A 20884-nucleotide genomic window follows, 5' to 3' on the forward strand; every position below is an offset into this window, starting at 1 on the left:
ATTATTTTTCTTTTGTGTCTAATACAAAAGGACAACATTGAAAGATTTGAAGCAGGCCAGTCTCTATATCTCTACATTATTATGTCATATTAAGGCAGTGTGTGTGTGTGTGTGTGTGTGTGTGTGTGTGTGTGTGTGTGTGTGTGTGTGATGCCATGTCTTTGTTTGACAGGCTCAGACTGGCACAGATAAGTGACAGGCCAGATTAAGACCAAGCATTCCAGATTCACTTTCATACTGGAACATTTCTCATCTTTAGGCAGGAAATTAACCACATGACTTAAACAAAGATGATATATATCCCCACTCCATTGACTCTTCCTTTCAGCTAAGATCATAAGAAACCAGTGGTTATAAATGGAGAGGTATTTCCTGGGTCTGCTGTGAAGCTGGCAGTTAACTTCAATGGATAGGAATTCTCTAATAGAAAACCGTATTACTAATCAAATTAATAAAAGTTTTGACTGAGGGTGGGGTTAATAGCATCGCAATGCAAATGAAATCCAACCAAATCTCACTCTGCCTTTTAAATGTAGCTACATTATTTCCCCAAAATTAAGTATATCAATAAATCCTAATGCTCATTACACTGACCTTACAAACTTTCCTCTGCCTACCAGAAGAGACTAAAACCCCTGTTCTTTTTGACAATCAGAGTCCAGTGTGGAGCGCTCATATAATTGCTCAGATGGACGGTGTGCTCATCTCAGAGCCAGACTGCATTGTTCGGAGTTCCTAAGCTTCACTATTTAACAGTCGGAGAAGATCGATTGTGCTTTCTAAGAGCTGGTTCTGAAAAGGAGCAAGCAACTCACCAGATCCTCGATCACCTCCTTTACTGCCGCCACCACAAGAATAAAGAGCAACGGCACCAGTGTGGTCCATCTTCCGGTCGGAGAAACGTCTGGAATTTGCTAAAACACACACATAAGCAAAATACGTTAATGATGTTTGCTTTAAAGACATAAAATCCAGCCAGTCAATCAAAACATCTCTGTAATGGTGAGAAGTTTCTGATTCGACTCAGAGGTGACTCAAAGTCTATGTCTTTCATGATTAACTGCTTTCCAGTGAAAATAGATGAAAAGACATGCGTTTCCCTGTGTGTGGAAATGTGTGTATATGTGTGGATACGTGTAGTCTGTCAGCAGGAAGTGAGAATAGTGACCTCAGGCATGCCATTAACCATTAAACTGGCAGGCAGGAGGAGTGATGTGTGAGCAGGAGTCAGCAAATAAAGCACATACGGCATCAATCTTCTGTTCTGGTCTGCTGTTGTGAAGCTGGCATGGATAAGAATTCCCTCGTAGAAAACAATCTTACTAAACAAAGTTATAAAAGTTATGACTGATTAAGTCTCAAACACTTGGATATATTTAAATTTGATCATATTTAAATGATTCCTGTCCATGTTTATAAAAATGAAGGCTGATCCATAGAGTACAGTGTCAAAAAATGACTGGCAGGAGATACATAAAAAAAAAAAAAAGCATTCTAGGTTTCTATTTATCATCAGTTTTTACAGATTTTCCAGAATTTCCATACAAGTAAGGAATAATTATGTATTTATATATATACATACATATGGTATAATTAAGTAGTCATACATACATACACACACACACACACACACACATGATTATATATATATATATATATATATATATATATATATATATATATATATATATATATATACACACACACACACACACACACACACACACACACACACACACACACACACACACACACACACACAGTATCTCACAAAAGTACACCCCTTTAACACCCTTTTACCAGCTTTAACTGGTCAGATTAGTTGGAACAAACAGAAGGCCGATGACTAAATGACCAGAGCAAAAGAATAAAATTAACTTACCAGCCTACCAGCAAAGCACACACCCCCTATAGCAGTACATCATGATTTGAAAGAAAATTAAAGCGCTAGCCTGACTCGTTTTCTTTACGTTACCAGGAAACTGACACTAAAGACCAGGCACCACATGGGACTTTACGCATGTCTGGTTGGCAGGCTGATGAATGGAAGACTTGTCCATCCTCGATCTGTATAGTGAATGTCTTTTAATAGAATGCAGTTACTCTCCCCCCCCATCATATTGCCTAATGGTACTGAGCGCTGCATCATTTTCGCCACTGAGCGTCTCGCCATCATTTGTAGCTAAGACAGGAACGCATTAAGGAGTGGCAGCAGTAACATATAAGAAGCTTTGTAATTGGAAATTGATCTATGAAACCAATAAATGGATTCATTAAATCAAATAGCTCTTTCTCCATGTAAGATCTCGTTTAAACAACAACGACAGCGCACACCATGGGGTCTCTCGTAACGCAGACTCTGTAATAGAAATTCTTTTCTGTATACTATAAAGTAATAGTGCGCATGGATGCAGGCTGACAAATCGACAGATGATGCCATTTGATAGTAAACAGGAGACTCTGCCTTCTCATGGCTTATATCAGCTATAAAAAGGTGCAAATAACTGTTCACTGTAAGCATAAAACAAAAAAAGACAAAAAAGAAAAACCATATTCCCTGTGTGCTTTCATCTAAAATTTCAGGTAAAAGGGTTTAGGCTCTCTGCAGTAACGCCGTCCCTGTGCAAAGCTTTCTCTCTTCGACAGCTCAGGTGCATGTTCAAGGTTGCTGCATGTTCAAGGTTGCTGCATTGTCAGCTGGATACCAGATACACCGACCACCTGTGTTTCAAATTCCTCTCACTTGTTTCTCTCTCAACCGCTTTCACTCTTTCCATCGAAACTATCGGTTCACAAAAAGCAAACATTTTGACGGGTCAACGTAGCAGTCTGTAATAGCAATTAAATAAAATCGGAATCATTCGTGGTCATAACTTTTACTTTAATACGATATTTGTCATCTTTTTAAAGGTTTAAGTTTGAAGGCAGCAAATTTTATCATTATACAAATAAAATGTTAAAATATTAATATTGTGGGTTTTTTTTATTTTTTATTATTAAATCTACAGGGAGTGCAGAATTATTAGGCAAATGAGTATTTTGACCACATCATCCTCGTTATGCATGTTGTCTTACTCCAAGCTGTATAGGCTGGAAAGCCTACTACCAATTAAGCATATTAGGTGATGTGCATCTCTGTAATGAGAAGGGGTGTGGTCTAATGACATCAACACCCTATATCAGGTGTGCATAATTATTAGGCAACTTCCTTTCCTTTGGCAAAATGGGTCAAAAGAAGGACTTGACAGGCTCAGAAAAGTCAAAAATAGTGAGATATATTGCAGAGGGATGCAGCAGTCTTAAAATAGCCAAGCTTCTGAAGCGTGATCATCGAACAATCAAGCGTTTCATTCAAAATAGTCGACAGGGTCGCAAGAAGCGTGGAAAAACCAAGGCGCAAAATAACTGCCCGTGAACTGAGAAAAGTCAAGCGTGCAGCTGCCAAGATGCCACTTGCCACCAGTTTGGCCATATTTCAGAGCTGCAACATCACTGAGTGCCCAAAAGCACAAGGTGTGCAATACTCAGAGACATGGCCAAGGTAAGAAAGGCAGAAAGTCGACCACCACTGAACAAGACACACAAGCTGAAACGTCAAGACTGGGCCAAGAAATATCTCAAGACTGATTTTCTAAGGTTTTATGGACTGATGAAATGAGAGTGAGTCTTGATGGGCCAGATGGATGGGCCCGTGGCTGGATTGGTAAAGGGCAGAGAGCTCCAGTCCGACTCAGACGCCAGCAAGGTGGAGGTGGAGTACTGGTTTGGGCTGGTATCATCAAAGATGAGCTTGTGGGGCCTTTTCGGGTTGAGGATGGAGTCAAGCTGAACTCCCAGTCCTACTGCCAGTTTCTGGAAGACACCTTCTTCAAGCAGTGGTACAGGAAGAAGTCTGCATCCTTCAAGAAAAACATGATTTTCATGCAGGACAATGCTCCATCACACACGCCCAAGTACTCCACAGCGTGGCTGGCAAGAAAGGGTATAAAGAAGAAAATCTAATGATATGGCCTCCTTGTTCACCTGATCTGAACCCCATTGAGAACCTGTGGTCCATCATCAAATGTGCGATTTACAAGGAGGAAAACAGTACACCTCTCTGAACAGTGTCTGGGAGGCTGTGGTTGCTGCTGCACGCAATGTTGATGGTGAACAGATCAAAACACTGACAGAATCCATGGATGGCAGGCTTTTGAGTGTCCTTGCAAAGAAAGGTGGCTATATTGGTCACTGATTTGTTTTGTTTGGTTTTGAATGTCAGAAATGTATATTTGTGAATGTTGAGATGTTATATTGGTTTCACTGGTAAAATAAATAATTGAAATGGGTATGAATTTGTTTTTGTTGTTGCCTAATAATTATGCACAGTAATAGTCACCTGCACACACAGATATCCCCCTAAAATAGCTAAAACTAAAAACTACTTCCAAAAATATTCAGCTTTGATATTAATGAGTTTTTTGTGTTCATTGAGAACATGGTTGTTGTTCAAATTAAATCCTCAAATAAAATTAATCCTCAAAAATACAACTTGCCTAATAATTCTGCACTCCCTGTATATACACTATATGAACAAAAGTATTGGAACATCTGACATTTCCACTCATGTGTGGTTCTTCCCCAAACCTGTACCACAAAGTTTTGCACATGATTGTATAGGATGTCTTTGGATGTAGTAGCATTACATTTTCCCTTCACTTGAACTCGGAGACTCAAACCTGTTCCAGCATGACAATACACCTGTGCACAAAGCCAGCTCCGTGAAGATATGGTTTACATGGGATATAGTGAAAAATCTTTAGTGGCCTGCTATAGAGCTCTGACCTCAACTCTACTGAAAACCTTTGACCTAACTTCACTAACACCCTTGTGAATAAATAAGCATGAAACTGTAAAATCTAGTGGAATATCTTACCCAAGTAACATCTTACTTAGGGTCACGTGTCCACAAACCTGACAAATAGTGTATTATGAGCTACACTTACCAGTCATTTTAACAAGAACAGCACAATGTACAGTATACAAAGCTTCAGTGGGCATTTTCACCTAGAACTGGTGCTCAAGCAATGTTGTCGCACCCTTCTGTGTCAATTCCAACAATTATGCTGCCATATAATTGAATATAGAATAAATGAGCATGTGTACAGGCGTTCCTATTGTATCCTCCCCATTTAACTGAGCAAATCTGTCCAATTGAATGAGTGGAAAACGTGACTCGCAGGAAATCTGCCAGGTTCATCTAAAGTTCATCTAAGCCAGCATTACTGAGTGGATCTGATGCCTCTTTCCAGAGCAAGTTGAGCCAAAGATAGATGATTATCTCTGGCAGTGAGAGCTGATGTAATCCTCGGGTTCTAGCATTGTGTATTTTACCTGCAGCAGGGCGATGAACAGGAAGAAAGAGTTGGCTGCTCTTCTGAACTGTGAGTAGAGGAACCGTGGCAGAAAGGTGAGCACGTTGTACTTCGCCGTGCTGGAAAACAAAACAGAGCAACACGTGAGTCTGATTCCAGCAGCACACATACTGTACTAACCCAAACAAAACACAGTGGTGCAAAACAAATGGCCAGAATATCACTTCGTAATTCTTTACAATAGCAACACCAGGTGCAGAAGAAAAACATGCACGGCATATTAGGGAGTTTGTGTCCTGACCAGGTCACATTGAGGAAAAAAACAAAAGCACAAAACTGGCTGTGACGCTAGCCAATCACAGGCATCTGTCAGCTCATGTATGTAGAAGAGGGTAAATAGCGCTTTCTTCTGAGAATATTATGCTGTTCTGTGACACATTAAAGGTAGTATCAAAAACACCACAACAGATGGCAGCACAAGGCTGCATGCATATTCACAGGGAGCACATAAGTCAATGTGCCAAAAGAAACTGTCCTGTGTACATCGGGAGCTGTGCAACTGACTACGTGGGTTACCACGTCTGCTATTCTGACCCCGTGCGCACCCTGTCACCGAATTCTCCTCACACGTGAGTTTCTAGTGTGGAAAACTTGTGATCTCACTTACACACCCACCCTAATTGCCAGATTTGACTCCTGCAGACTTCGCCCTCTTCCCGAAGATAAAGATCCAGTTCAAAGGTTGACGCTTTGACACCGTTGCAAAGATCCAGCGCAAATTGCAGAAGGTGCTGAACACGCTTAGAAAAGAAGTCTTCCTTGACACATTCCAAAAGTGGCAGGAACGCTGGGAGCGCTGTATTGCTGCGCAAAAGGGCTGTTTTGAAGATGATAGTATATAAAAGTAGATAAATAAAGTGCTTTCTTGTAAACAGAGCTAGTCTCGAAAAACTTTATATCACCCCAATATATGCTTCTTCATGTATTCATAAGGATGCGCCTGAGCATCAGCCCACTTACACAAGCACCAATAAATGGAAGCTGGTAGCCACCAATTATGCTCAGTCAATGTGCACTAATTAGTGACCATTTACATTTATGGCAATAGTCATACGTCCTTCTGTAGAGCAAGTAGCGAACTGAGCAGCTATGAGCTTAAGGGCCTCGCTCAGGGGGCCCAGGAGTAACAGTTTGGTGTGGCTGGGATTTGAACTCACGACCTTCAGATCGAAAGCCCAATGCCTTAAACACGAAGCTACCACCTCCTCATTTGATTGCTATTAACTCTTTTAGCATGTTTGGCTTTTTAAACTTATAAGGAACAAATGTATAGGCACTAAACTTGTACATTCCAAATTAATAGCCTCTTTATCTTTGATTTGGTATAATGTCCTTAAAAATGCTATAGATATAAAACAGAATTGAAATGAATTAGCTGCAAACATAAAACACAGAGATTCCTCTCACAGGTTTCTTCTATCACAAGTAATAGTGAATACACAGGCTGACAAAACCCACGATGCTTTTGGAAGCTTGTTAATGTCATTTATTATATCAATAGTATATTATTATACTGCGCAGCATCCAATGGGATTGGATGGGCTTTGCAGCGTCATCATTCCCAATCTAAGTAACTTAACTCGCTACAACACCATCAACGCTAGAGCTTACTGCCTGTGCTGGAGATATATCCAGAATCACCCGAGACGTAAGATAACACAGACCGGGTGTCTGGAATAAATAACTCAGTGCCTGATCAGCTTTGGATTTGCACCAAATGACGGAGCAAGTGAAAGAGCAAAGGTAAGGGAGTGAGATATGATGGTAGGAGCTTGGCAAAGAGAGCACTAGGCTCTTGTGTGATTTATGCTCACATTAGCGAGTGAGCAGGCAGAGCTGTGCATTGTGGGGTGATATATAAACCCTGTACCCCCTCACAAGCCTGCTTACACAACAGCTCACTGGCATCCCAGCATCTTTATCATCTCGTATATTTAACATCTGCTCTGATGTGTCGTCATCAATACGGATCATAAGTCAGTACCATAAGTGTTTTTCTTCTGTATCAATTACACTCAAGAGGTGAATTATAAGTGCTGTGGATGCATCACTTAACAGGGGTCCTTCACATTATAAGAGAGTTAAACGGATTAAACATATAAATGTATATATTTTTTTTATATTTATAACTCCTTGAGGTCACTCCCAACATTCTTGATTCTCGAGGACCTTACACGACATAGAGAATGTCACACTGAAACTGCTGCAACATTATAAATGTTTCATAGATCTACAGTGTCAATAACAAGCAGAAGTGGAAGTTCAAATAAATAAATAAAAAAAAAAAAAAAAAAAAAAAAACAGGCAATGAACCAGAATACAAAATATATAAACTAAACTAAACCAACTAAAAAACTAAGAATGCAGCTGAATGTAAGAATACACACCAATCAGGCATAACATGATGATGTTATAATATTCTGAGCGGTGAAGTGAACAACACTGATTATCTCTTTATCATGACACCTCTTAGTGGGTGCAATATATCAGGCAGCAAGTGAACAGTTTGTCCTCAAAGTTGATGTGTTAGAAGCAGGAAAAATGGGCAAGCTTAAGGATTTGAGTGAGTTTTTAAAGTGCTAAATTGTGATGTCTAGACGACTGGGTCAGAGCATCTCCAAAAATGCTCTTGTGTGATGTTCCCAGTCTGCAGTGGTCAGGATCTAATAAAAGTTGTTCAAGGAGGGAACAGTGGTGAACCGGCGACAGGGTCGGTGGCGGCCGAGACTCATTGATGCACGTGGAGAGCGAAGTCTATCACGTGTGGTCCGGTCCGATAGACGAACTCCTGATCGGTGTTTATACACAAGTGAATGGGGGAAAAATGTCTATTTTTCTTTCTTTTGCAAATTTTTTTGCACTACTTTAACACTGAACAGTGTGTGTGTGTGTATATGTATATATATATATATATATATATATATATATATATATATATATATATATATATATAGTTCATACTTTTTATACTTTATAACCATCATTTTTATTAATTACATTTTTCATATTCTATTTACATGTTATACAGTCGTAATAAGCATTTCACTACGTCGTACTCTGTATAAATGTGTATGTGACAAAAAAAAAATTTATTTGATGTGACAGGAATATGGACACAAACTTGTTTACTACAACCTACTAACACATAATGCACTGCATTGTTTTGCATCATGTTCTCCACATCTTCCAGGTTATTTGTACAAGCAAGAAATAAACCTACACCTACAGTATGGCACTTTTAAATACAGCAGTTTTTTGTTTTGTTTTTGGAACATGATCAGTTTATAAAGAAATCAGTTTTGGTTCCTGTGCCTCTCTAATTCTGACCTCAGTGCTGCTCCAGGCTTCAGGTATCATGATGGAGCTTAACTAAACTCACACCATCATTCCCAGGTACCATTTCTGTCTCTCATGGCCTCATTTGTAGCCGTGGTGTGTATCTTTTACCTGAGGAAGTGCATGTTGTGTCCATCTAAAGCCTTACTCTAAAAACTAATTAAAGATACCTTTAACACTGAAACCTTCATTTATTTTTTAAAGGTAAACTACACTTGACTCTCACTTTATTAGGAAGTACAACGGAACTGCTCATTCAAACAACTATCCAACCAAGCAGTCACGTTGCAGCAGCACCGTGCATGCAGAATAGAGAAAAATCTGATCTCTGTAACTTTTACCATGCAATGGGTGCCCAGATCAGATGGTTTATTTATCTCAGAAATGGCTAATCTGGGATTTCTATGGATTGCTAGGTTTTACACAGAATGGTACATAAAAGAAAAGAAATAAAAAAAAATTCCAGTGAGTATCTGCAGAAAAGAATGTATAGACTGGTTTGAGGTGACAGGAAGTCTATGATGACGCAAATAAGCACTCTTCGCAACAGTGTTGTGCAGAAAAGCATCTCAAAATGAACCATAATGGGCTATATTAGTAATATAGTAATATAGGAGATACAGGAACATAAGCACCAGAACCAGCAGGTTCAGGTACAGCTTTTTGTACATATTTCATATTGTATTTTTGTATACTCTTTGTTCTCTACACATATTGTGCCTTACATACATCTGCACCATTTTATTTATGTGTATCTATATATACACACCTTACTGTACATTCTGCCTAATATTTTACATTCATGTATATATTCACTATACATATGTTTACATTATATATACATATACATTATATGCTGTACATATACTACATATTTATCTGCACAATTGCTTCTTTTTGCACTTCTGGTAGATGCCAAACTGCATTTCATTGCTGTGTACCTGTACTATGCAATGACAATATAGTAAACTATAGTATGGGTATGATCAGGAATCTTATTTGACCTGATTTAACCACTTACCCTACTGCCGCATGATTAGTCGAGTGGATAACTGCATAAATGAATAGTTGTTTCGATTAATAAAGTATATTCAAATTATAGGCGAAAGATGCAAAACAGGCTACAAGATATGATAGAACACCAGGAATGCGTGAGTGTACTCATACTTTTTTTTCCAGGAGCGTAGGACTTAAGCTATGAGTAAGAGTTTTTACATAAGTATGGCCTAATACTCAACAGGTTTTAAATGGGTAGCCTAAAAACACACACTATTGCAGTTATACAGATTATTTCAAATTATTACCACATCTTTCTTTTATTGCCACAAGATGGCAAGACGGCAGTCGGACTCTGTCTGAATTTAGCCAAGCAGTACTTTCAAATCTTGTGATCGTTAATACAGAAAGGATTATTAACACAGATTTAACAGTATATTGTGTGTAAAACATTAGAGCAGATCTGACTGAAAGAAATGGAGAGGTAGTGCAAACGCCTTTGCAAAACAGACTGCATGAATGTGACACTTTGAATTGAGCGCTCAAGCAGTGAAAAGGAAAGTAACAAATGATTCTATATGAACACAAGGTTGTGGTTAAGAGTCCCACCCTCAAACAAGCTGAATGTCAGACTGCAATGTGAGTCTCTACACAAAGTGTTAAAATTATTATGCAAGATTCAAGGCAGTGTGGCCAGAAAACCTTTTACAAGTGTAATGAGCAGAAACGCATTTCAGAATGCAAAACCCGTTAAACCTTGAGGTGCATGGGGTATGACAGCACAAGACCACATTTAGGTTAAGTTCTGTCAGCCAGGAAGAGTCATTTTTACCCATTCTAATCTTTGATGTATGTATGTACGTATGTATGCAAAATTATGATAAAGAGTATATGGACAAAAGTTCTTGAAAGCCTGACCACAAGATTGGTAGGTGCTTTTTAAAAATGCCATTCACATTTAGTCCCCATTTGCTGTTATTATAACCTTCTCTTTTCTGAGACGAATATCCACTAGATTTTGGAGTGTGCTTGTGGGGATTTGTGCTCTTTCACCCATGAGGGGGTTCTTAAACTCAAATACTAATGCAGGTGACTTGAGAAAACCTGGGGTGCAATCAGAGGTTCAAATTATCCCAAAGGTGTTTAATAGGGTCAGAGCTCTATACTGTATCAGGCCACCCAAGATCTTCCACTATATCCCATGTAAACCATATCTTCATGGAGCTGGTTTTGGGTTTGGGTCTCTGAGTTCATCATATTTCAAGTAAAGGTCAAATTTAATGCCATTGCACCCAAAGACATCCTATACAATTGTGTAGTAACAGTATGAGCAATATGGGTGGAAAAGTCAGGTGTCCCAATACTTTAGTCCATATAGTGTACAAAAGCAACATAATAGAATGCAACAGATGTCCTTTTTTTGCAGCACACTCCACACAAGAGAGATCTCCGAGAACGAGTGAAAAGTGATAGCACCCCTCTTATTGTCTGTGCTTCATGGATTCGGCTTTCAGAGATCACTATCAGACAATAGCAAGCGGCAGCCAATTAGCAGCACAATGCGAGATGGAAAGTTCTGGCAAGAGCTCGGCTTACTCTGATCTTTCTGCTTTTTCTGGCTGTTCCCCAGCATTCTCAGAACAGGCATGGCCCTGAGCTAGCATAAATCCCAAGCCATATCCAGCTCTCAGAGCCAGTGCTGAGACGCTCTGTTCCTTCTCGCACTCTCTTACTCCTTCTTCATCCATCTTTCCGTCTCTTATGTACAACAAAGTCCTTTTTTCATTGCTGAAAATGATCCTCCAGGCACCTACAAAAACTCCATAAGGCGACTGCTGCTCATTTCCTGCTCCACGCCTGACTGATCAGAACACTGACTGTAGATCAGTCTGTTCCCCTCTCATCTACTGAACACTAACACCAGATCAGAGCATAAATGTAAATGATCTCAAGCAAACACAGAACCAAAGCAGTTGTGTGTTTATGTGAGTTGTCACTTGTGTGTACTGTGAGGCTTCATGACTAAAATGAACAGACGAAGGGAACATAATGCTCAGTTACACTCGCACTTAGAGCAGAATGATGAGATAATACTATTTGTGATAAGTGATGATACTGTATAATGTACAATTCTGAGAAAGTGTGGACACTGTGGATTATTTATTATTAATAGTTATAATAAATCATTTAAAAATAATAATTTAAAAGGCTTACATTTTAGTTTTTACTTTTTCGCTTATTTTTAGCATTAAATATTTTTGTAAATAAAAATCTGAAATAAATATACAAATATACATATTTTTAAGAAATATACATTTGAACACTGTCTCTCTTTCTCTTTTTGTGAATGTCTCTCACTCCCTCAGTAGATTTCTCTCTCTTACCATCTTTCTCCCTCACTAAGTGTCTCTCACTGTGTGTGTCTCTCTCTCGCACTCTGTGTTTCTATCTTCCTAGCTCTCTCTCTCTCTCTCTCTCTCTCTCTCTCTCTCTCTCTCTCTCTCTCTGCGCGTGCACCAAATGTGTCTCTCTCTCTTTCTTGAGCTTAGCTGTGGGTCTTTCTTTCTGTCTATACCGAACGGAATGTGTGTCTGTCTCTCTTGAGCTCACTTACTTTGTCTCCTTCTCTACCACTCCATGCGTTTCCCTTAACTTTACTGAGTGTGTCTCTCGCTTTACTTTGCTGTGTGTGTGTGTGTGTGTGTGTGTGTGTGTGTGTGTGTGTGTGTGTCTGTCTTAACCACATAGAGTGTCTCCCTCTCAACATCACTGAGTGTGTCTCCCTCTCAACATCACTGAGTGTGTCTCCCTCTCAACATCACTGAGTGTGTCTCCCTCTCAACATCACCGAGTGTGTGTCTCCCTCTCAACATCACCGAGTGTGTGTCTCCCTCTCAACATCACCGAGTGTGTGTCTCCCTCTCAACAACACCGAGTGTGTGTCTCCCTCTCAACATCACCGAGTGTGTGTCTCCCTCTCAACATCACCGAGTGTGTGTCTCCCTCTCAACAACACCGAGTGTGTGTCTCCCTCTCAACATCACTGAGTGTGTGTCTCCCTCTCAACATCACTGAGTGTGTGTCTCCCTCTCAACATCATTGAGTGTGTGTCTCCCTCTCAACATCATTGAGTGTGTCTTCCTCTCAACCTTGCTGGGTGTCTCTCTCTCTCTACTTACTGAGTTTATCTCTCTTTCTTTACATTTGTGTGGCTCTTTCTCTCTACCTTACTGAATGCTTTTCTGTACCTCACAGAATGTGTCTTCCTTTCTCTACCTCACTGTGGTTTTCTCTCTCTCTTTCTCTCTCTCCACCTGACTAAGAGTGTCTATTTTTCTCTTGCTGAATGTCTCTCTCTCCCTTACTGAGTCACACACTAAGTAGCTAATTGAGTGTCTCTCTCTCTCTCTCTCCCTCTCGCTGTGTGTGTGTGTCTCGCCTTTGCCGAGCATGTCTTAATCCCTTGTTTGTGTGCCTCTCATTGTGTGTGTGTGTCTCTCTCTCTCTCTCCATCTCTTTCTCTCACTGTGCGTCTCTCCTTCCCCCCCCCCTTTTGGTGGCCCAATATGTTAATATTCTCGGCAGCAGCTTTGCCAGCTTTACCGTTTATCACTTTCGATTTTGGGGGTTACATTAGAAAATTTGGACCCCAGATCCTGAATATGAATGTGGAAGGTGTTGTGTTTTCACACTTGCATGTAAAACATGAGAGGACTCGTACAGTGTGTGCATGTTCTAGCGTTCTAGCGTAATCTCTGGTCAGTTTTCGGCCACCGGGGACTACAGTTACACGTGCTGCATTATTTACTGGAGAGAAAGCTTACACACAGTCACTTCTTAAGTGCTACAAAGAATAAAAATACATGAGTAAGCTTGAGGGCATATGCAAAGATTTTTTAAGATGTTTTATATTCATTTATTATTTGTTTTGTTTCTGTGTGTGTGAGACGATCGTGATGCTACTCCACACACGTCCTTGGCGATGCAAAATGTCGTTCTCAGCACTTTGATGCTGAAGGTGCCATTTGGCCTGGTCACTTCGCTAGGGAGCCCCAAGTCCCCCTCTAGCATGCATTAGCATTCCAACAGGATCCAGCCTGACACACTGCCATCTGAACACTGTAGCCACATTTTTACACTCCATCTCGCATATACACACACAAAATTCCTTATGTTTCTCAGGCAAATTGTGATCCATGTAGAAACTGGTCAATGCCATCTACAAAAATGACATGGAATGGAAATCAGATCCCTAACAAGGACATTACAGAACCCTTACTAATCAACCTTTCAGCAAATGCGTCAAGGTTTTAATATAACTCCAATACGGCTAAAACAAACAAATTTCCAACAGATTTATAGAAATTTACTGACCAACATTTATAAGACTATAAGAAAGTACTTTATCTACATTTACACACATTCACCATTAAAATAGTCCCCTTGCACAGCAATACAGCGCTCCGAGCATTCCTGCCACTTCTGGAATGTGTCCTGCAAGTCTTTTAAATGAGTGTCAAACATATTTGTGCTGGATCTCCACAACAGAAGTCTGCAGGAGCCAAATCTGGAGAGTAGGGTGGATGTGGAAGTGAGAGCATGTGGATTGTTCTCCAACAATAATCATGCACAAGTTGAAAGTCTTCCTGATCTCTCATCCTATTCCAGTGAAGTTCTTCCGCTCTTGAAGCGCTCTCAAAATAACTATTTCTTAAACCTGCCCATTTTTCCTGCTTTTAACACAATAACTTTGAGGACAAAATGTTGACTTGCTGCCTAATATATCCCACCCACTAACAGGTGCCATGATGTAGAGATGTGTTATTTACTCACCAGTTCATAATGTTATAATGTCATAATGTTGTACCTGATCTGTGTATTTTTTTTTACACATTCAGCAATTCATGTTGTTTCAGATGCAGGTATGAGGATTGGTGTTTGATGTTTTTACGGCATTTCCAAAGCAATTTGGTGTCTTGCCCATCACGCTACCACAACCAGACAGAGAAGCACAACAAGATGAATCACAATACAGCGACACACACATGCAAGAAAAGGCAATCCACTCGGCTTCCACATACATGAACTCACAGACACCTAGGCTGGGCTTACTCTCACTGGCAAAACCAAAACACCGCCATTTCTCCCAACACGCGTATTCGCAGTGACACGGTCATGATTCATCTCTCAATCCCCGGAGAGTTTGTGCCACTCGGGACCCCAAAATACCGTTTGAGGTTAATTAGTTGTAGCCTAATATCCCTTCTAGGACGCATGCGCATTAATTTTTTATGATAAAATTGGTTTGTGATGCTTCGTAACACAATACGTGAAACCTGGAGTAGGCTATTTTTAGAAACCTTTACTGTATGTTAAGCACCACGCGAATCTTACAGCTGAAACGGTAGAATATTAAACACTATTCAAATGTGAGATTTTGTATTAGGTATAGCTTATAAGAATAATATCAATGAAAATGATCATCCTGTATACTATGCACATTAACACTGAGACTTTGCATAGACACTCAAACTCAGTATTGTTTTTTTTCCCCTCTACTCCTTTCTTTAACGTACCTTGAAATGTTTTGTATTTTAAAATATCATGGCAGCCTTCAAACACACACACACACACACACACACACACACACACACACACACTCTTACTTAGCTAATGACACTGCAAAATCTACAATCGAGGAAATTAGTGAATACATTTGCTGATTTGAATACAAGAAACCACAGAGTTCATTACTTTGATATCAGCTTTGATTGCAAAAATAAACCAATCAGGGAAATGATCCTGTGCCTTGGTTCTGACAAATGACTCCATGAATAAAAGGGAAAAAAAAAAAAAGCATATGTGCCGATCATCCCTAACAAACCTTTAATTCATGGCATAAATACGACAGGATCAAATACATACTGAAACCCGTGCCTATAAAAAAAAAAAACCTCTTAAAAATTAATAAGAGGAAAAAAAGACCTGTTATCGCTGCTGCTTTATTTACAGCAAAAGAGAGCGAAAGAGAGGAGGAGGAAGAAAAGCTGCAGTGGATCTGCGTCCAATCCCTTTGAAAGTGTTAAACCCACATTGAGTTGGCAGTGGGTTTGATACTGCAGTACAGGTACAGTAAACGCCAGGCACAGCGATGGTGCGGCGCTTTTTAAACACTATGCTGTAGAAACTACAGCTCAGTTCTATGCATAATTCATCTATACTTAGGTTATATTATGGGCAAAAAAAGTTGGTGTTTTTTTGTAAGATGGCTAAAACCCACACTTATACACTTTCAATTCAGAAGGCAATAATTTCTATTTGATTATACCTCCAGAACCTACTACTGTAATATGATATGACAAATGTATTACTAGTACAAGCAATTCATCATTCCCATCTTATTTTATCATATACAGATTTTTTAACACCAGATGTTTAGAACGATGATAAAAAAAAATAAAAATAAATCTATTTATGATTGTCGTACCTCTTCTGGGACCTCACCACCAGCTCCATAACAAAAACAAAAAAGCCCAGCTCCCACAACCCATCCTTACAACCTTCTACAGGGGATCAAGAGCATTCTGAGCAGCTGCATCACTGCCTGGATTGGAAATTGAACCATCTCGGCTCGTAAGTCAGTGGAACGGACAGTAGGAACAGCTGAGAAGATCATCAGGCTCTCTTGTCTCCAATGTGAACATTTACACCACACGCAGCATCTACACGCTGCCAGCATTGTGGCTGATCACACACCTCTCACATACACAGTCCACTTGCCTTCAGTCTGGGAAAAGGTACAGAAGCATTAGGGCCCTCAGGTCCAGACTGTGAAACAGTTTCTTTCTGCCAGCGATTGAACTACTCAATATAAAAAGACTCGACTAACAGATGCACACAAATCAATAAACTCATTCATTTTAAAATTCTGTTTGCACAAAATTGCTGCTGTTTTGCACAAATTGCTGCTAAAACATTGTGTTTACTTGTACAGTATTTATTATCATATGGACTTCTGCAGTGTCACTGTCACTTTTGCAGTATCGCTGTGTCACTGTCTCAATGTACTATGTCTACCGGCTCACTGTCTGGTGTCTACCGAATCTCTCGGTCTTATGTTGTTTTTTTTTTAACCTAAACCTCTCACACATGTGCGTCATGTCAATCGCCAGTTGGGTAGTTCTGTGTTTCAACTTTTATGTTATTTTATTCAGGGGAAATGTTGTTTCACTTCACTGTGTACTGCATATGGTTAAGGTTCCCTGGTGGTCTAGTGGTTAGGATGCGGCGCTCTCACAGCTGCGGCCCGGGTTCGATCCCCAGTCAGGGAACCAACCCCAGCCATTAGGGTTGCACAAGCCTTAGTGCCGGTCCCAAGCCCAGATACATGGGGAGGGTTGCGTTAGGAAGGGCATCCAGCGTAAAAACGTGCCAAATCAAACATGCGGATGGTCCGCTGTGGCGACCCCTAGCGGGAGAAGCCGAAAGAAAGAAAGAAAGTGTACTGCATATGGTTGGAATGGCAATAAAAGCCTTCTTGACTTGTTCATTTTGCTCGCTGCCCTATACAACGATACGCAGAGTACTGTGGCAGTCCTATGTTTTTCTTTACACTGCTAAAAATCGCTGTATTTTCCTCACATGAAACGCGAAACCCGAATCGTCAGGTCACAGCAGTCATCTCAACCAACACGCGGCGTCAAAAAAAGCACACACTGTCTATTGAATGTTTATGTGTAAAGCTGAGTTGAAAAATTCAAAACAGTAAAAAAGCACCTTCTGAGTGAGGTGGTTGTGTTTGTCTGGTAGAAAAGATCAAAGGCTCATGAAAAGGCTCATGTGTGTCCAAGGCTCATTGATTCACGTGGGGAGCGAAGGCTGGTCCATGAGGTCCGGTCCAACAGACCATTAAAAAAAAATTTATATCAATACAAATAAACAAAATCACATACCAATCTTAGTCAGGTGTAAACAAACGTTTGTCTATATAGTGTGGGGTTTAAGAGAGACCCTTTCAGGGGTTTGAAGAAAGTTACTGAGCTCCTAGCACAGAGAAACTTGACATGTTTTGGTCATGTGACCTAATAACGATCCAATTTTAGAGGCCGTGTGCACTACAACAAGCACTTTAGTATGCATGGAATTTTACAAAGGCCTCCCTGTTTCATTTCTACAGAGAGATCGCTTATCGTGTGTGAACTGCTCAGAATTACTATGATGTCCTCTGGCAACACTGCTTAGAAAACACACGCCCTGAAAGCTTTCAGAATAAACTATTAGACTGTCAGGTTTTTCTTTCCTTTTGGTTTTACAAGTTTTATACAAATATATTAATTTTATTTTTTTTTTTTATTGTATTATACTAATAAAGGACATATTTAGACTAGGTTATCATACCAGGGACACGTACTGTGAACACAGAATCAAGATGGACTGGGTGTTTGATCAACACTGGGGAAAACCCAAATGAATCAATCAGAGAAAAGAAAAAAGAAAAGAAAGAAGAGGTTTTAAAACTGTTGTGTCCTCATATGCATGTGGAGCTGCAATGAGATTCCACACTCTTCATTTGAACAGTATGCGCCTCAGGTCAGACAAAAAACAAGAAGTAAAAATATAAACTCACCCACAAAAACACTGTGTTTGAGAGAGTGTGTGTTTGCTTTTCTTGTCAGGCGCAAATTAGAATCATTCACACCTAAATAATAAGCCATTTTGGGAGTCTGGTGGAAACCCACGTGGACGTGATGAGGACATACACATCACCGCATAGACTCTTACCCGAGCTCAGGATCAAACCCGGGACCCTGGAGATATAAGGTCTAATTCTAGTCCTTGAGTCACTGTGTGCTTTTACACACTTCAGTAAAGTACACTTTTTCTTACTAAAGGCTCTTTCCTCTGTCTCTGTCTCTCTGTGTGTGGCATTTTCTCTATCATAGTGAGTGTCTTTCTTTTTTTTTTTAATCCATGTCTCTCTCTTGCCATGTGTCTGTCTCTCTCTCTGACTGGCTGTATATCTCTCCCTCTTGCTGTCTCTCTCTCTCTCTCTCACTGGTCATATGTCTCTCTCTCACTCTTGTCATGTCTCTAAAACTGGCCATATGTGTCTCTCTATCGCTCTCTCTTTCTCACTCTCTGGCTGTATCTCTCGCGCTCTCTCTCATAGTGTCTCTCTCACTTCCCGAATCTCTCTCCCTATTTCTTTCGCTCTCTTACTGGCTGAATGTCTCTCCTTCTTTCTCTCTCTCTTTCATGACGTATGTCTCTTTCTCTTACTCCCACTGTATGTCTCTCTCTCCCTCTCTTGAGGTCTCTCTCTCTCTCTCTCTCTCTCTCTCTCTCTCTCTCTCTCTCTCTCTCATGCTCTAGGTCTCTCTCCCTCTCTTGCTGTGTCTCTCTCACTGGCCAAATGTCTCACTCTCTCTCGCATCTATCTTGGGATGCCTGATAAACAGAAGTCAGAAACACTTGCTACAGTAAAGTGGAAGTAAACCTCTTGGCTCAGTCATACCTGACACGGTTACTGCAGAACTTTGTAAACTGCGGCTGGTTAATGAATATCAGTCGAGCATCGTTCTGGTCGGCGAGGGAGGTCTTCTCCGACGCGTCCTCCGTCTTTTCATATCCTGAAACAGCACATGAGAAATGCACATTCCATTACTGATGTCAGACTACTACCATAACCAAAACAACATCCTCTTGAGACACATTTATAACATATGTGCAAATGGTGTGAAAATGTTTCCACACACACACCAAAAAATGCTTCCCTTTTTCCTTTTCGTGGTTCAGTCGAGTAGCCTCTCCTCATTACGCAGCGAGTGTCCGCCTGCTTTCACATGTCTAATGGGAACTGACGTCCTCTTTGCAAATCTCACTTGTGTAATCAGAAGTATGATATGAAAGTCAGGAAGTAGAACAGTGTTTCTGCAGAGTGTAAGGTAAGCCTGCATGGCAACGTGATTTCTGCATGCACTTCTGACCTGCTGGATGACGAACAGCTATAATGCACTGAATAGAGATCGTCGTCCAGCCTCACTGTGAATAATCTTAGTCTTAATAAGTTTTATGGCTGAGATCAGCTTTTAGCCTGGTTTTTTTTTTGTTTTATTTAATGCACTTATTCTGACCAATGCAGTACTGTGCAACATTGGTCTGAGGCAGCTCAAGTTCTTGTTAAAGGTTCAAATGGGCTTTGGAAAGAAGCTCCTCATTGGGATAGCTAAGGTTCTTCACCATCCTCCTGGCCTTGGTTCAACACCACTTGCTGCAGACAGAATGCAGGTCAGGGAGCTCAGTACAGATGGTACACTCGGCTGATTGCACCACCCTCTGGAGATGCTGTCTATCCTGCTCGCTGCTGCTCCAAGTCTCTTTCTATGTAAACATTTACAGTTCCAAAAAAAAAAATTTATTTTTAAAATATCCTAAAAAATAACAGACTCAAATCATCAAATCGCATTTATTCTTTTTTCCCCCCTCGGAATTCTGCAGTTCTGTTTCATCCTCCGTATTAAATCTGTAGCATCTCAAATTTTTACATAAAAATGAAAGCCACTTCAATTTTCAATCACACACACACACAGAACTCAAAGCTTCCCCACACACACACACACACACACACACACACACACACACACACACACACACACACACCATCTACATAATGTTTATCCATTATGACATGAAGGCCCGTATTGGGAACAGAATATGAGTCAGTAAGCAGTTTGTTAAGCCACAAAAAGCACAAACAGCATGACTCACTGCAGTCTGAAATCAGCGTCGTTCTACAGACCCTTCCATCCTTCAGTCTCTACCCTGATGTACAAAATGAACATGAAGCCAACAGCGCAATACACTTTAATGTAGTAATACATCATGCTGGAATATGAGAGTATTCAGCCAATAGCTGCTCGGGCAAAACACACTGACAGTATAGGAGTGTAAGAGGCAATAAAGTGTTTTACGAGTCAATGCATTTGTTCACTAAAAAACAGAAAATGATTACCGTAATTTCCGGACTATAAAGCGCACCCATATGAATTTTACAAATATTTACATTTTTAACATAAATAAGCCGCACCTGTCTATAAGCAGCAGTTGTCTACACTAATGTACTTTACACAGGCTTTAAC

At 40.2% G+C, this 20884-nt stretch overlaps 1 protein-coding gene across 9 annotated transcripts in view; it reads right to left on the reverse strand.

The window, feature by feature from the left end:
• Nucleotides 1-20884, reverse strand: part of atp8a1 (ATPase phospholipid transporting 8A1) — a 141130-nt gene that overhangs the window by 100142 nt on the left and 20104 nt on the right. For all 9 annotated transcript variants that reach the window (XR_006925778.1, XM_046848728.1, XM_046848730.1 and 6 more), the window contains exons 2-4: nucleotides 19261-19375; nucleotides 5374-5473; nucleotides 816-914 (exon numbers count right to left, since the gene is read on the reverse strand). Coding sequence is in view for 8 of the 9 variants with exons in the window: in XM_046848728.1 (XP_046704684.1) it covers nucleotides 816-914; nucleotides 5374-5473; nucleotides 19261-19375 (314 nt within the window). In the remaining variant the exon portion in view is untranslated. The remainder of the gene's footprint in view (nucleotides 1-815; nucleotides 915-5373; nucleotides 5474-19260; nucleotides 19376-20884) is intronic.

This window comes from Silurus meridionalis, chromosome 5, assembly GCF_014805685.1.
Source record: "Silurus meridionalis isolate SWU-2019-XX chromosome 5, ASM1480568v1, whole genome shotgun sequence".
Lineage (NCBI taxonomy): Eukaryota > Metazoa > Chordata > Actinopteri > Siluriformes > Siluridae > Silurus > Silurus meridionalis.